This window comes from Falco peregrinus, chromosome 9 (genome assembly GCF_023634155.1).
Source record: "Falco peregrinus isolate bFalPer1 chromosome 9, bFalPer1.pri, whole genome shotgun sequence".
NCBI classification, from domain to species: domain Eukaryota; kingdom Metazoa; phylum Chordata; class Aves; order Falconiformes; family Falconidae; genus Falco; species Falco peregrinus.
In genome coordinates this window covers 31,371,524-31,387,726 of record NC_073729.1, presented here as the reverse complement: position 1 = coordinate 31,387,726, position 16,203 = coordinate 31,371,524, and the positions used below count along the sequence as shown (strand labels likewise).

The following is a 16,203-nucleotide window of genomic DNA, read 5'->3' as shown; positions in this document are numbered from 1 at the left end:
ATGGATTTAAGCTGTTTAGTTTGTAAGGGTATTTTGAACTAAACAAACACTTTTTGTTAACATTTTCACTAGCACTGCAGATTTCTAGGTTTAGAATAGCACTGATCTCTTTGAGCCAGTACTGCTTTGCTAGGACAGAGGGGTGAGAAGTTGTACATCCCAGCTGAAACTCTGAGACCATGCAGCCATTTTTCTGGCAGTGTCTCTGAAATTCATTGGAGGCATCAGCCGAAGGCCTGACCCTCAGGCTTTCCCTTGGCTTTCAGAGCAGGGGGAGCCGCTGGGTTACAGCTTCATCTCGCCCCACAGCTAGGGAGAGACATGGGCAGCAGCACCGTGGCGATGGGTGAGGCACCCCCTTCAATTCGTGTACCAAGGCTGGATGGATGTGGCAGAGAGAAGGGGCAGATGGAGCTATCAGAAGGGTCATTGCGGGGGTGAAAGGAGGCTGCCAGAGCTGAGCTCTTCTTGGGAAGAAAGGATCCAAGGAGAATGGCCTTGCCAAGGAAAGAAACAATTCCCATGCCCTCAGCTCTTGGTCTGTTTTCAGCAGGCTCTCCTCCTCCAGTGCTGCTGGAGGGGGTCTGGCTGGGGTGGAGTGGATTTTCTTCAGAGGCTCTGGTCGGGTGCTGTGTTTTGGATCTGTGACTAAACCAGTGCTGATAACACCGCAGTGTTTTACCTACTGCTGAGCAGGGCTGGCACAGCATCAAGGCTTTTTTTTTTCTTTTTCCTACTCTGCCCTCGCAACAAGGAGGCTGGGGGTGGTGAGAAGCTGAGGGGGAGACACACAGCCAGGACAGCTGACCCCCAGTTACCAAAGGGGTATTCCATGCCATAGGATGTTGTGCTCAGCAATAAAAACTCAGGGACAGGAGGAGGAAAGGGGGATGTTTGAGGTTATGGTGTTTGTCTTCCCAAGTAACCTCTGTTTGCTTCCCTAGGAATGGTCGAACACCTGCCTGCTGATGGTAAGCAGTGAATGAATTCCTTAATTTGCTTTGCTTGCTCATGCAGCTTTGCTTCACTTATTAAATTATGTCTCAATCCACTAGTTTTTTCTCACTTTCGCCCTTCTGATTCTTTCCCCCATCCCACTGGAGAGGAGTGAACAACTTGGGTGGGTGCTTACCAGCCCACCACAGCTAGATAAGTTTCCTTCCATTTAGCCTTTCTGTTTCTTTTGTTATGTTTCCCCCCTTTCCTATGAGATGGTTACCACTCTTGCCAGTGATAAATCTCTGTTATTGTTGCTTTTTCATTTTAACTCTCTTAAATCTGTACTTCTCCTCCTATCTCTGCTCCTGGCTGCAGAAGCAATGTTGCTCTACCCAGGGCAAGGCAGGCCACAGAGCCATGGGAAGGGATGCCCTGCTCTATGATATGGGGCCTTCATGTTGTGTATCAAAAGCGATTTGTGGAGTAGGTGTGAACAGGAGCTGTGTTTTATCAACAAACCAATTGCTGTCCTGATGAGGGATTACAGAGATATCAGAAGCAGCAGAACATTCTTCTAGGGAGACACTTCAGAAGAGTGCTCATAAAAATCGCCACCAGCTGCTTCTGATGGAAAGAAGACATGAGAGAAAACATGGTTTACTAGTTAGAGCAGGAGTCAGCACATTCAGATTACTGTTTTTTCTCTCTGCTATCACTTTGCTGGATACTGAACTGGATACTTGCCTCATATCAGCTGTGAAACTTCTCCCAGCAGAGGCACCATGGGCAGGGTAACAGAGCCTACCAAAATATCTAGGTCCTACTGCTTGGATTCCCAACAATCTGCTAAACAGCACTCTGGCTGCATCAGGGCTACTGAGCAGAAGCACCCAGGTGGTGGGACATCTGTGTGCACGCTGTCATTAAATCACACTTTGGGGTGCCCACCCCAGGTGCCTCCCTGTGTCCCAGCTGCCTTTGCCATGCCATCCCATTACTGGCAAAGGGCAGAGAAGATTGGCATCCTTCTTGGAAGGGCCCTGCGCTGCCTCCCGCAAGGGCTGGCAGGTATCGGAGGCAGCTCAAGAGCAGGCTGCTCATGTAAGCGTGAGGTGACAAGTCCTGGGAGTGCCCAGCAGCTCCAGGCTACTGCTCCGAGCGAGAAATGCAGTTTGTACAGTTGTTCTCTTTTACCATTGCCGTTTGTTTGTAGACATGTCACAGCAGATGCTTCTCACCAGTACAACGGATACTTGGACTCATTTGGGTCTAGTACCAGTAACTGTAATCCAGCTAACAACACAGTCTGTTTATCAGAGTTGTCACAAAGATTTGTTAATTCCCACTACCGGAAGGGCTTTCAGGATAGTCTGCAGCAAGGAAGGAGGAAGAATTTTTAATGTCTATGCCAACAAGAATGTAATTCAGAGAATACCTAAACACTGCCCTCAGCAAAAAGGTATTCAGCATTACAAACAACCCCCATTGGAGGGGCAGGCAGTGAAGAACTGCTGTGGGAGAGAGGAAGGCAGAGGACATGCAAGGCCAAGCTTCCTGCAGCTGGTATTCAGGTTTCACCTCCCGGGTGATGAATGGCTTCTGTCCGGGAAGCAGCTGCTGCATGGCCACCGAGGGCGAAGGCGGACACAACACTCATGGTCCCTCGCAGTGCATGGACACACATCCAAGGAAGCTGGGGCAGCCAGGTCCAGAACAGAAAAGGAGGTGGTTCTGCTCACAGCCCGATGCAAACAGGGGACTGGCTGCTAGAGGAAGCTGCAGATACTATACGTTTCCACAATTTCAAAATGCTGAAGAGTAGCTGGAGGCTATCAGGAGCAGGACTGCATCTGCTTGCCCTGCTCTTTGTCTCTCAAGAGTTCTGCTTACAGCCTCTGCTGGCTTTGTGTAGGAGAAGAGGCAGGTGTTGGTTTTTTAAATTCTAATTCTAGTCTGACCATAATTGATTTTTCCGTTCTTGGTTATTTTGTTTGTCTTTCTTAATTTACAAATGATGGTTTCTACTGTTGGCATCTTCTTTCCCTGTCATCCCCTCTATACATGCACACATGCAACATGCCATCAAATTCTGGGATAGATACACATGCACCAAATAGATACACTCCAGAAATCACACCTGTCACAGGCTGTGGGAGGCTTGAACTTGCAATGCATGTTTGAAATTAAGCATTTAACAGCCCTCTGAAGAAGAAACTACATTGACTTGAGGAAGACATTCAGGAAGATATGGAAAAGGGTGGTACTTTGCTGTCACTGCCTTCTCCCCTCATTTTCTGACCGTGCAGAAGCATTTGGAGGCCACTGCTGGAAAGAAGGCCCAGGGCCTGCAGGACCTGCTGGCCTGACACAGTGCAGCTGCATCCCTGGGCCTGGCAGAGGACATGGCCATGGCGCTGCATAATGCTGGGCTTCAGCCTGTGGTACGGTGAGCCTGTGTGGCTGGCTGCCTGTGGTGGCCACAAACATCAGATAAGAAAGGTGTTAGTGAGAGCTGTCTGTGCCAGTAAACAAACAGAAACCTGTTTACTGGGAGATTAGAGTGAAAAAGTGGGACCAGATATCCCCAGTCTTTTCGAGTCTTCAGATAAAGCATTGGTCAGAGGGCAGGTGGTAGGGGATGCTGTGAGATGTGCTTCCCAGCTCACTTGTTGACTTGCTGTCCATTTCAGGGCTGTTTCTCCAGCCTCTCTGTGCCTCAGTTTAGGCATTTGTAAAATAGCAACTGCCTCCTGCTGAAGCCTGTCACTAAGCATAACCCATTCATGCTGGGAGAGTCACGTCTTGAGACAGAAGGCCCATCACACACTGCTGCGAGAGCAGACTCGGATGAGTCATGGCACACAAGCACAGCACCAGCTCTGAAACACATGAAATGCCTGAGCTCTCAGTCCAAAAAAATTCGCTGTTTAAAAGCAAAGCTGAGGAAGGACAATTCCTCTATGTCCTGTCTCTGGGCTGCACCTCCTGGCCTCACTTGACAGGGTCTGAACCATTCACTCAGCACAGCCTGTCTGCTGGGAAGCCTGCCAGCTCCATGGATGGGGACTGTGTCTGCCTACCCAGCGGAGTTGTCAGTGCGTGGCAGGGCACAAGCCAGCATGAACAAGGATCTGGTACCAAAAATGAGGAAATGAGGTTGGAGTCAGGAGGGCTGCATTTTCCTGGAGGGCAAACAGGGCTGGAGAAGTCAGCCATTACTTCTCAACAAAGAACACCTCACCCCACCCCCATGTCCAAGGAAAGGGAGGAGTTCAGTCTCCCCAGCCTGTGTATTCAGCCACCTAACTGGCAGTGCCAGCAGGTGACATGACAGTGACCTTGGGAACATTCCCTTCCCAGCGCCCTTTGGGTCTGTGTTTCCAAGGGCTGATCCCATTTGTTTGCATTTCATTGCAGATGGATCACAAGTTTTGGTGACTGGCCACAGCATCACATCTTGCTGGGCACTGACTACAGACATGTGATGTGCTTCCCTCTGTCACTGCCTCCTCCTAGAAACACTCCAGATTTAGCATGTCAGAAGCAGATAAAACATGAAATGAAAGGCAAACAAATAGTTTCTTTTTTAGATCCATGCATCCAATAGTTTCAAACAACAAATACCAAAGCAACAGGAGAAACATTATCTGCTGAGAACTCATGCCTGGAATTTGCATATATATATATATATATATGTATATTTGCTTATATTTATATATGTAAGTGTGTGTATATGTATTCACACAGGCATATGCCTACTGCATATATCTAGAGAACAGGAGAATAAGACACTATATATACCAAGACACATTAAGAAGATATAAAGCCAAATCTATATAGTGAAGGGTTTAAAACAATTTTCAGCATTTCATCAGTCAGCTTAAGAGAATCCTTCCCATCTGCCCAAAAGCAATAAAGCAAGCAAATTACACAGCTGACTCTTTCCCTACCTTCTTAGCAGCATGTTTAACCTTTGCCTGTATAATAAATAAATGTCCTGAGTCTTATAACAAAGATCATTCATCCTTTCTTTTAAAGTACCATCAGTTCTCTCTCAGTCTCATACCAGAGTGCAGGAGAACTGAGAGAAGGGAGTAGGAGGAGATGATCTTACTGCACAGATTGTTTTCAGGCCAATGCAGCTCCTCAGCATTCACATCCCAGCCTGCCAACGTCTTCAGGAGCTGTGATGGGACCGATCCTGGGGAATGAAGATGCCCCCAAAAGGCAAGGCTTTTGTAAGCAATAAGTGCCCTGTCGGCACTTTGGTGCCATAGCCATAGGCATTTCCTCACATGCAGCCTATAGATACTGACATTTTAAGACTACTCCTGATTTTGGTATTGTTGATACTGCTGATTTTGTCTTATGTCATTGAAATCCCAGGCTCATCTTGTTGTTTGGCCTATACCATATACCACACCAAAATCAGAATCTGGCTTCAGGTGAGCTTAGAGTGTAACCACTCTCCACACCCCAGGAAGTATTTTCTTTTTACTACAAAAGCAAGCTATGAAGCTGATTGGTGTATTTAAGTACTTGTAGGATAGTTCTACATTAAATTTAGGTGAAGCACTTCTACCTTACCTACACGTGGCAGCCTCCTCCCACCACCTAACAGTGCTGCAGGAGGAAGTTCAGTGGTCTCTGTTTCAGAAAGACTTGAATCAAGGGTCACTCCAGCCTGCTTAAGATCACCGTGTTTGCAGATAATCCAAAAGGTGAATGCAGAGCTCTCCACGGCCAAAGGCTGCCATATCTGCTAAACCAGGTCCCTAGAGTAAGCGTGGCATGCCCTTGCTCTTTAGAGCTCACAGCCTCCACTTACAAGAAAGAACAAAGTCCTGTGCCTGTAAATTAGCACCTTCCCCTACATTTCCAGCACAGGGTTACAGCTGGTCACTTACTCATCTGTGCTTGCCCTCAGTGTTCCACATAGCTATCTATTTAGGCTGCTCTGTATAATTGAAGAATTAAAACTAAATACTATGTTACCTACAGCCACATCATCTTAGATGAGCTTAAACAACTGTGAAATTCCTGGGATCTATTAAAAGAAACATTCAGTGCACACATTAATCAACAGATGCTCAGTAGCTGTGTATCAGAAAACCACAAGTGAGAAGCAGGCTGAAAGGCCTCCTGCCAAAATGATTACTTTCTGTTGCCACCAAGTCCTTGGAAAACCATCTGTATAGAGATGCTAGACCGGTGTTCAGTTCAGTAGTTATCTCGGTGGCAGTAAGTCTGACTTACCCCTTCTCAGTGGCAACAACAGGTCAAGCAAGCCGTGGTATTTCCTGCTGATGAGTCAGAGGTGAGACATGAAAATCACTGTCTCTCCATACAGAACATTTTAGACATTATAATTTGATATCACCTGTGGTTACTTCACCCACAGTGTGTGCTCTCAGTGGAAATGTGACAATTCACAGTAGCTGACCAACCGCACCTCCTGGTACTTGTGGCTTTCTGTTCTCACACAGTTGCTTGACTCAGCAGCCCTTGATCAGCCTCCAGCTGCTCTGATGCTCCCTGCTCCCACAGGGGTCCCTGGGATTCTTGTCCTCCTCCTACCTTTTACCTTTTTCTTTTTTTTCTTTTTTTTTCCCCCCCCCCCTTCAGATCCTGGCTTTTGTGAGGTTCAGTCCTGGATTTTTATTTCTCTAGGTTCCTAGGCCTCTGCTTTCCTGGCTCAGTCCTCCTTCCTTCCACATCCCTTCCTGAACCCTTCCCATGGCCCCCAACACCCATCTGTGATTTCCCTTTGGCCAGGGCCAGCAGGCACAGTGAGGAGAAGGTCAGCTCACGTCCTGCAGAGTTGCATCTGCGGTCATCCCTTTTCTACATCAATCTCTCAAGACTAAAAGCACATGACAGCTACAAGAAAACAAGCGTGGAGTTTCCTGATCATGCCAGTTTAATGATTTAAGGAACAAAAACAACCAAAAAAATGAGGCCAAGGTCAAGGCCAAAACCAAAAAAGCCCAAAACAACACAAAACCAAACAGAAAGCAAAACGGCTAAAATTTCTGGCTTTCATTCTTAGGCCAGATGACCTATTCTTCACGCCAAGCAAAACTCGAGTGACTAAGAAAGATAGTTTTAAGTTTTTCTTTATTCTGCACCAGTCTGGTACAGAAATGAACATCACTCTGGTGACAGCTGCAAGAGCCCATTGCAACAGATGAAGATTACACGGGACTCTAGCCATGCCCTTTTCCTGGTCTGGCACTGCTGCAATGGCTCTACGTCTTCCACCATTCGCTTTTAAGAAACTTTGCCCTTGCAGACAAACCCAGCTACTCCTTTTAACTCAGAGCAGCATAGGCACAGCTATAAGATATGGAGGAAGTGGGCTACAGGGAGGAGGAGCAGACTCCTATCAGAGCTGCGCAACAGAAGAGGCACCAGTTATGAAGTGGCAAAAAGGAGGCTTCCAGCTGTGCAACAGGGAAAAAGTTCTTCACCCTGACAGTGGTGCAGCATGGGGAGAGGTCTCCCAGAGAATCTGGGAACCCTCCATCCTCAGAGATTTTCAAAATTTATCTGGACAAGAGCAACGTCCTCTAACTTTGAAGTTGGCCCAACTGTGAGCAGGAGGCTGGACTGGAGCTCTCAACTATTTTTTCTCTGATTTCTAGATGGATAGGGTAAGAACCAGGCGAGGAGGACTGGGCTGCACAACAGGGGAGCTTCTTCCTCTCGTATGACCCAGAGCATGAGCCATAATGTGTGGAGGCAAGATGCCCCTGGCCCCCACTGTCCTTCTCTGCCATGTTCCCACCTGTTCTCCCTCAATCCCTTTCAATTTAACTTCTTGCATTTTCATGGAGCTTCCCAGAAAAGCAAAAGAAAACACCCTAAAATTAGTAAAAGCTAAAAACATGCAAATTTGCAGAAGACCAATTCCTTTTTAGAGATGTCCTCAAGGGAAACACTGAGAATTCACCTTTTAGCAACCAGCAACTTCCAGCCATCTAGACTGACCTCCATAGTCCTCCGGTGCTTTGACACAGGGCATTTGGAGCACTTCACAAACACTGAAATTGGCCAAGTCTTGGCAAACTTTGAATTTTAATTTTTGCACAAAAAAGGAAGATAGCATTCACAGGAAATTTCCTGTGTTTCATCCATTTAAGTGTAACACATTCTGGATCAAGCTTCATTATTTATAGATGAAGTTGTTGTTCAAAATCTCCACCTCAGAGCATCATGAAAACAGAGATCAAAGAAGCAGAAGTGCCTGAGCTTAAGATGTGTTGGAGGGCTGCAGTCGCCCCTAGTTTCCAAATGGGCAATGTCCAAATGCACCACTTTGCAAAGCTCCACTCTCGTTTTTCACTGACATCAGTAAGCTTTAAGTGCGCCACATCACATGTGCTAAGCTGAAGTCACACTCTCTAAATTGTACCAAACACTACTGGGATGGAGAGAATGAGTTAAAGCAGTTAGGGATTAGCAAACTGCAGATTGTCGGAAATTAGCCAGCGTGGAAAAAAAAAATTTGGTTGTAACTGTAGTAAGGCTATCTAAGTAGGTCACCACAAAACCACATCAGAAGATGAGAGCAAAGAAGGAGGTGTGGGTTCAATCTCACTACAGGAAACCAGACATTCTCCAGCTTTGCCCTGCCTGTGGAACAGATAAAACCAGCTGCTGCCCAAATCTCACTGTTTTAAAAAACTCATGCATGTTCACACCTATTTGAGCGGCTTTCACTTTCATGTAAACGGATCACATGAGTGACAGTGTGTCTGTGCCATAAATCTAAAATTTCGTTTTGATTTAAGTGCACAGCTGATACTCTAAAGGGCCTTCAAAATGACCTGAGCTATACAAACCAGTATGTCTGCTGTACAGTCCCCTTTTTTTGCCCTGAAGAAGTCAAACCAGCAATGAACAGAAAAGGCATGTAATGACATTATACTGTTTGTTTCCATAGTGCCCACCATCCCAGCATCTCAGAGTTTCACAGACTGGATGTGTGTCCATGGCTGGCTTTATAAGCTTGGAGTTGCTAATCAGCCCCATTTTCCAGGGGTTTTTTTCCATTTCCAGAATGGATTTGCGGGAGATCTCAGAGACCCGAGTCAGAGCGGCAGCCTGTGCCAGAGGACGGCATTTGAAACTCACACTGAGTAAGGCTGACAACTCGACGATATTTTAACTCAAGAGCACTTTGACACTGATTTTGAGGCACTGGCTTTCTATTTCAGTTTGATGGTAACCGGATAAATGCTGATTTGACGCTTCCTTTTTGCTGTAAGGCTAGGTTTTCAGTCTGTGATTGAGCAGTGAAAGCCGACCACGGATCAGCTGCCCAGGTCTGCTCAGGCAGTGGGAAAGGGTTAGAGGAGCTGCACGTTGATCGTGTCTTGTTTAAAAAAGTCAGGACCAATTTCCTGCTTTTAGGCAGAATACTTTGACGTGATACTTCGGCACACTTTTGCAGTCTTTATGCCCAGGTTTCAGCAGACCCTCTCCAATAACCCTACGCCATCCTGACCTCAGTCTCCATTTAAGCACAAGGGGTTACGTATGAGCTTGGGTGATGGTGGTGGAGGGACAAGGAGCCACCAGGCAATGACAGTTGAGGGACAAGTTGCGGCTGAGTGATGGCAGCTGAGGGGAAAGCAGCTGGGCAATAGTGCTGGGGAAGGAGCTGTCAGGTAACAACGACTGAGGGACAAGCAGCTACTGGACGACTGTGGCTGAGGAACACGGAGCTGCTGGGCAGTCCTGGCCAAAGCAGGAGGAGCCACCAGACAACTGCAGGACAAGGTGCAAGGCCAGGGTGACTGAGGGAGAATAAGCTGCTGGGTGGTGGCAGCTCTGAAGGACATGGTGCCAAGCAGCAATGGCTGAGGAACCAGGAACTGGGCGATGGTGGCTGAGGGACATGGCACCAGGCTGTGATGGCTGAGGGACCAGCCGCCACAGGGCAAAGGTAGCTGAGGGACACAGCACCCAGGCTGTGATGGCTGAGGGACCAGGGCTGCTGGGTTATGGTTCAGGGACCAGAGGCCATGGGGGATGGCAGCTGAGGGGCCAGAAGCCACAGGGTGATAGCGGCAGAGGTAGCAGAGGCCGCGGGCCGATAGCGGCTGAGGTAGCCGAGGCCACGGGGCGATGGCGGCAGCGGCAGCAGAGGCCGCGAGGCGATGGCGGCAGAGGCGGCAGAGGCAGCAGAGGCCGCGGGCCGATGGCGGCCGAGGTAGCCGAGGCCGCGAGGCGATGGCAGCAGAGGCAGCAGAGGCCGCGGGCCGATGGCGGCAGAGGGGCCGGGCGGCAGGACACACCGCCACCGCTCCGCGCACGACGACGCGCCGCCACCACGCGCCCAACCCCTCTCGCCTCCCGCCGCGCGCGCAGCCGCCCCGCTCCCACGTGACGTCCCCCCTCCCGCCCCCGATCACGCGCCCGTCGCAGGAGGCCGGCGGCAGGCAGCCCCCGCGCACGCGTGCGCCCTCCCGCCCCGCCCTGCTTCTACCATAGAGACTGCGGACGCGCCCGCCAGAGTGTCGCCCAGGAGCCCCGGAAGTGGCTGCATGTGGGGCGGCCCCGCAGGAGCGCGGTGGGAGGTTTAAGCTGGCGGCCGGCAAGATGGCGGAGTGAGTGCGGTGGCGGGTGGGCCGCGGGCGGGGTTGGCCTGCTTCCCCCAGGCCCTGTTGGCGGGAAGGCGCCGTCTCCGGGGCAGGGCCTCGCTGCCGTGTGTCCGACGGGGGCGCCTTTGCCTTTCCCCTCAGCAGGGGCTTCCGGGGGGAAGGGGGGGCAGCGTCCCCAGCCCCTCGGTGCCGGCCTCTCCGCTCAGCGCGGCGCCTGCAGCTGCGGGACGGCTCGCCGTGTAGCGGGGCAGCCCGGTGGGCTCTGCCTGCCCCTGGGCTGGGGGCTGCGGGGCGGGCCCCTGGTGGCCCTGGGAGCATCGGGCCCCCGGGAGCGGGAGGCCGGCTCTGGAGCGGCCCTGCGCGGCGGGGGGGGGGGCAGTGGGAGCTGGCGAGTGCGGTCCCGGGGTCCCTGCACAGCAGGTTTGTTACACTCGGCAGGCTGAGCGGGGTACTTCATTCGCTTGAGTCTGGCTTTCACCTGCACCCCGAGCTGCAGCACAGAATATTTGGTATCTGAGGTGTGTGAAGGAGCTCAGCAATAATCGGCTTCATGAATCTGAAGTTCCAGTATTTATCTGTGATCAGAGACCACTTCTAAAAAACACTCTTAACGTGTTGGTCACCAGTACAAATTCACTGTGACCTGGTAGTTATTTCATATGTGCGTGTCTTTGGTAGGCTAAGTCTTCATCTTGCTGCTCCCATCCAGTATAATCATGTATTATGTTATCCTGACAGGTCCGCAAATGCCACACGTGAAGTCATCAATGTCACCCTCCACACTACGCTGGCTGCTACTACCAAACTGGTGGTACCAACACCTGCTAAACCTATCCTTCCAGTTCAGACTGGAGTCCAAGCGCAGCAAGAGGAGCAATCTAGTGGCATGACGATTTTTTTTAGTCTTCTTGTTCTAGGTGAATGATGAACTGAAAGTCTTTTAATCTCTGTTAATTGTACTCTGTCTGAAGGATATAGGCCAGCTTTCTAAATCATATTTATTTATCCTCTGGTTTTCTCTCCATGAAGTGGAATATATAGGCACAGGGATTTAGAAAATTGGGTATACAAATGCCTGAACCTCCCAAAACTGTAGAAGGCTGAAGACCGTTCCAAACCTTTTCACTGTGGTCTCAAATGTGCAAACAACATGCTTAATTGTCTTTGCCTTCTTTATCAACACATGGCATATGTTCATATATGAAAAAGACACTGTCAGAATACTCTATGGTGTTTGCATCTGTCTTTGAGGACAGTGTACTGGATAGATGCCAATTTAACTACTTCTAGCACTTCTGGCCAGCCCTCAGATATTTTGGTATATAAACCAATAGAAGGCAGTCAGATTTACGTGCACAAATACTAAAGTTCAGTATCTATTTTTCTGGCTCTCGTTACTTTCTTACATTCCTACAAGAGTATGATAATCTGCAGATTGCCATAATTGTATTAATGTTGTACATCTATAGGCATTTTGAATGACAGATGCATGCCCAGCTTTTCTATAAGTCTGGGCTGTTATCTTATTTTAATAGAATATAGTTATCTCTCACCATCTGCTTAGAGCAGTGCTGTAATCAAAACTGTAAGAATAACAAAACTTTATGGAGGGTTGAGGTTCATCTGTTCTCATTTGTGTGTTTGGTTCCTTCAAAGCAACCTACGCAGAGACACTTTCTTGTGACAGATGGGTCACCTAGTCTTTTAAGTGGTTATTCTTTCCAGTAGCAAATGGAGAAAGTAATAGCTATGGAGTGGACAGCAATGCAGAAACTTCTTCAAGACATTGGAGTTTAAAAAAGGATTTTTTTGCCTCCTATAAATAACTTACTAAGTGCAGCAAAAAGTAGAAGGCTTCTACTTATTTCTAAAGTGTCTACTTGTCTTCAAAGAGGGTTAATGTTTTTCCAGAGGTCAGTGGCATATTAGAATTTGAACAGAAACAAAGGAAAGACCAAAGCAAAATGCAGTGATCAGAAGACCTCTAAGATTAAAAGAAAGTTTCTGAATACGTGTGTCTCGTGGATTTTAAAAGGGCCATTCATGGAAAAATTGTATTCTTAAGTCGCAAGAACAGAGCTATGATTTTTTTGGCTGTGTTCCAGCCTATTTATGCCATTTTGGTAACTTAATGGATCTTAAAAGCATCACCCTCAGGACAGGGGAGTTCCCTGAACAAAGTAAAGCCAGTATGAAAGCTTATTGTTCATGGTTATTCCCATTTATAATGTCTGATTTAAGAGTGTAGGAATAGTAAAAATGAATGTGTATACCATACTCTTAAATCTGGATGTTGTGAGCTGTAAAATGCTCTTTGAAATGGGCTAAACTGGAATAGACCCAGAAGCAGATCAGTTCATGGCTGTGTAGTGTCAGAGTCAAGCACTAAATTTCAAGTCCCTGAAGTAGCATGAGTTAGTCTTTGACCCCAGATTTCTATGGCTTGTTTATCTGTTCAAACACCAATTCACTTTCAAAGTCTTGCCTCTGTTCTGCTGTATTCATGTGACCTATGAATTCCCTTCTTTTATATTATATGCTTTTACTGTGCTCATCCTTAAAGGGACACTCAAATGGTCTTTTAGCCTGTCCAGAACACTGGGTTTTTGAGTCTGTTGCCTTGTTGTACTCCTGATACATACAAGCGCCTGGAGCAGATGATACACTGCCAGATATGAACTGAGCAGTCTTACACAAGGAGTGGGTGACCAACAGCTAAAGAGTATACCAGGCTGCCATAATATTTATGGTGGTGGGAGTTACTTCTTAGGCTATGGTTGCTTTTTGGTTTATTGCCAAAGTAGTCAGAAGCTGCTAGAAGGGAGATGGTGATTAGATCAGTTGAATAGAAGGCATGTTTGTGCTTGCGTTGGAGTTCGCTGGAAATCCGTCATGTCCAGATGCCTTTATGGATCTATCCCAAAGAGCAGTATAGAATGCTTTTAACACAGTAATCCTAGATGTCGTTACTAGATCCATATTTTTCATGTTATGAAACTCAATAATACTGATTGACAGGTGAATAAAAACTTTGCTTGGGATACATGATGAAGCTATTGCTCCCATAGTCTGTTTGGCACTTAGCAGCCAAATATCTTAGCTGCTTGTTAGTCAGCTTCTGAACTGCTGCAGTTTCTACTACAGCATTTTAAACACACCAGCTTGCGTGCATTAAAGTATCGTACTGTAAACTCAGGTGTTTCAAGAACTGGTTGATCCAATATCTTAAAAGATTGGTGGAGTGGAAGTGGGGTAAATATGTGGGAGAGCCCTGCCAGTATTCATGAGTGGAACCATCCCTGCTCATCACTCCAAACCCACAGCTTTGTCCCTGAACAAATTACATGCCAGTAATTGAGCAAATATTACTGGTTTTCATGAGTTCTTGCTCAGTTTGTAAACCCATCCATCTATCCACGTGCACGTCAATGAAATGTTTACCATGTTGTTATGAACCGAGTGTACAAGATAGCAAGTGGCAGAATGCAGGTGTTAGTGTGATATCCCGTTCCTTAGCACCATATCGGAGAGTGGGACAATGAAAAATGATACTTTATTTATGAGGTTTGTACTTCTTTGTGACTATATAGTTAATACAGATCATGTTGTAGACCCCAGTAGTTCACGGGTGGTGGGATCCAGTAAACCATGCCAGTGCTGAGAACTACTTGTGGGCCATTTTGCCCCTTTTCAGGTTGAAATCTGAAAACACTCTTCTAAACCATCTCTGAGTGGCTGGCTTTTAGCGAACTAGAAGGAGCTGTTAAACCAAATCACCAAGAGCAGTTCCAAGAAGCTAGTTCGTTCCCAGGTTCAAAATATGCACTGTTGTATTGTGGCCTGGCACTGTGCTGCCCACGCTGAAATAGGGTGAGAGTCACAGACACAAGGCACGGAGTAAGGAGAATGAAGATTTCTGTTGCAGTTGTGACTAGGTTTGCCAAGTACACAGTTTAAAACAGTTTCTGCTGCAATTAACAGGCCACAATTTGATTCCTGAATGTAAAATGCTGTTGACTTTGCTTGAGCTTCAATTGCTTTCTGACAAAACAAGCAGTAATACAGCTTATATCCCTGGCCACTGCAGAATGATTTGTTAGCAAATAGAGAGAAATACGTGTATTATAGGCAAGCAAGCCAGATGTTGTTTCTTTGGTTGACCCTTTGTTGAGCTAAATTAAAATGGGAGAAGAATTGTGGTACTTTCAATATGGGGAATATTTAGATCAAAATTCTTAAGAATTCAATAACCCAGGATTATTTGATTCTTTTAGATAAATTTCCTGCCTGCAGTAGTTGTAAATAAATCAAATGGTGTCTTCCAAAATTATCCACGGAAGGTACCCAGATCTGCTATACATCCTTTGTAATTTGCCTTTACCATTGGCACAGAGGCTGTGATGGGATTTTCCTATTACTGTAACCTTTGTTCTTGTTGTGAGACATAGGCTTTCTCCCTACTGGGTGAAATACATTACTACAGTACAAAACTGAATTTTTAAAAATAATAAGTGAATGTTGCATCAGATTTAAATTCTGGTTGTTTTTTTACTTCAAGCCAGATCTGTTTTGTGTTTTTCTACACTGGTCTTTTCCCCTCACTGGTTTAACTTTTAGCAATGCTCAGCAATAAATGTCTCTTGCTGATTTGGATAAGAATTTGGCTGCTGCTTGTTATGAGAACCGGGGTGTTAGAACAGTTGGCCATCTGCAACCTCATAGCCCCAGTGAACGGGAGTTACAGAGGCTATTTAGCGAGACACTTCTGTGGTGCACAAAAAAACAAGAAGCACCAGTCACAACTTGCAAAAAGGGAAATGTGGATTGGAGAGAAGAACATTCTTCACCATAAGACTTAAGCAGTGGGACTGGGGTTGACAGAGGTTGTGACTTCTCTGTCTTCAGAGATTTTCAAACTTGACTGGACAAGTCCCTGGTAAGCCTTCTTTGATTTCAGGTTAGCCCTGCTTTAAGCAGGAAGTTGGACTAGATGACCTCGAGAGATCCCTTCCAATGTAATTTTTCAGATTCTGTAATTATCGGTTTGGGTAAAGTCCATTTGCTCAGAGGGACTCAGACGTGAAAGTGTTGCTTTGAAATTTTAATTGAGGCCATGTGTACATGTACGTTTTAGTTAAAAAATACAAAATGGTTTACCAACAGCTTTATTAAAACTGTATTCTGTATAACTCATTTTTTACAGCTACTGCTCAGAGAATGTTTTCTTGTAAGCTGAATCAGGCTTTAAATGTAGTAATACTTGTATTTTTAGGAGATAATTTTGAGGCCTAAAATTTGCTTTTAGTTATTCTCTGTCATTTGTAGATCCATTTATGTACTTAAGTGAGAATTAGGTTTGAACTAAAATTTGGTTACTTGCATTAGTGAGTTTCTACTGAATCATTAGAAGTAAGATTTGCTGCGTGCATTTTAGTATTCCCACTTAAAAGTATATTTTATTCTCTTCTAACACTTCTAAATCTGATTTTTTTTTTCCCTTCACAGCTATCTGCATCATATTGGTGCATTTACTGATAAAATACAGACTTCATTTTTTACCAGAGAGTGTGGCTGTTGTTTCTTTAGGTGAGTAACTGGGACATTTTTATATTGAATTTGTTTACAGACTACCCTCGGTAGCCTGTACTTGAAATAA

The 16,203-nt window shown here is 46.5% G+C and overlaps 1 protein-coding gene across 1 annotated transcript in view; it reads left to right on the top strand.

The window, feature by feature from the left end:
• The first annotated feature begins 10,395 nt into the window (after window positions 1-10,395).
• The window catches only part of SLC9A8 (solute carrier family 9 member A8), a 30,864-nt gene continuing 25,056 nt past the window's right edge, over window positions 10,396-16,203 (top strand). Inside the window, exons 1-3 of the mRNA XM_055814114.1 lie at window positions 10,396-10,553; window positions 11,286-11,464; window positions 16,053-16,133. Coding sequence (XP_055670089.1) covers window positions 10,546-10,553; window positions 11,286-11,464; window positions 16,053-16,133 — 268 coding nt within the window. The 5' untranslated portion in view covers window positions 10,396-10,545. The remainder of the gene's footprint in view (window positions 10,554-11,285; window positions 11,465-16,052; window positions 16,134-16,203) is intronic.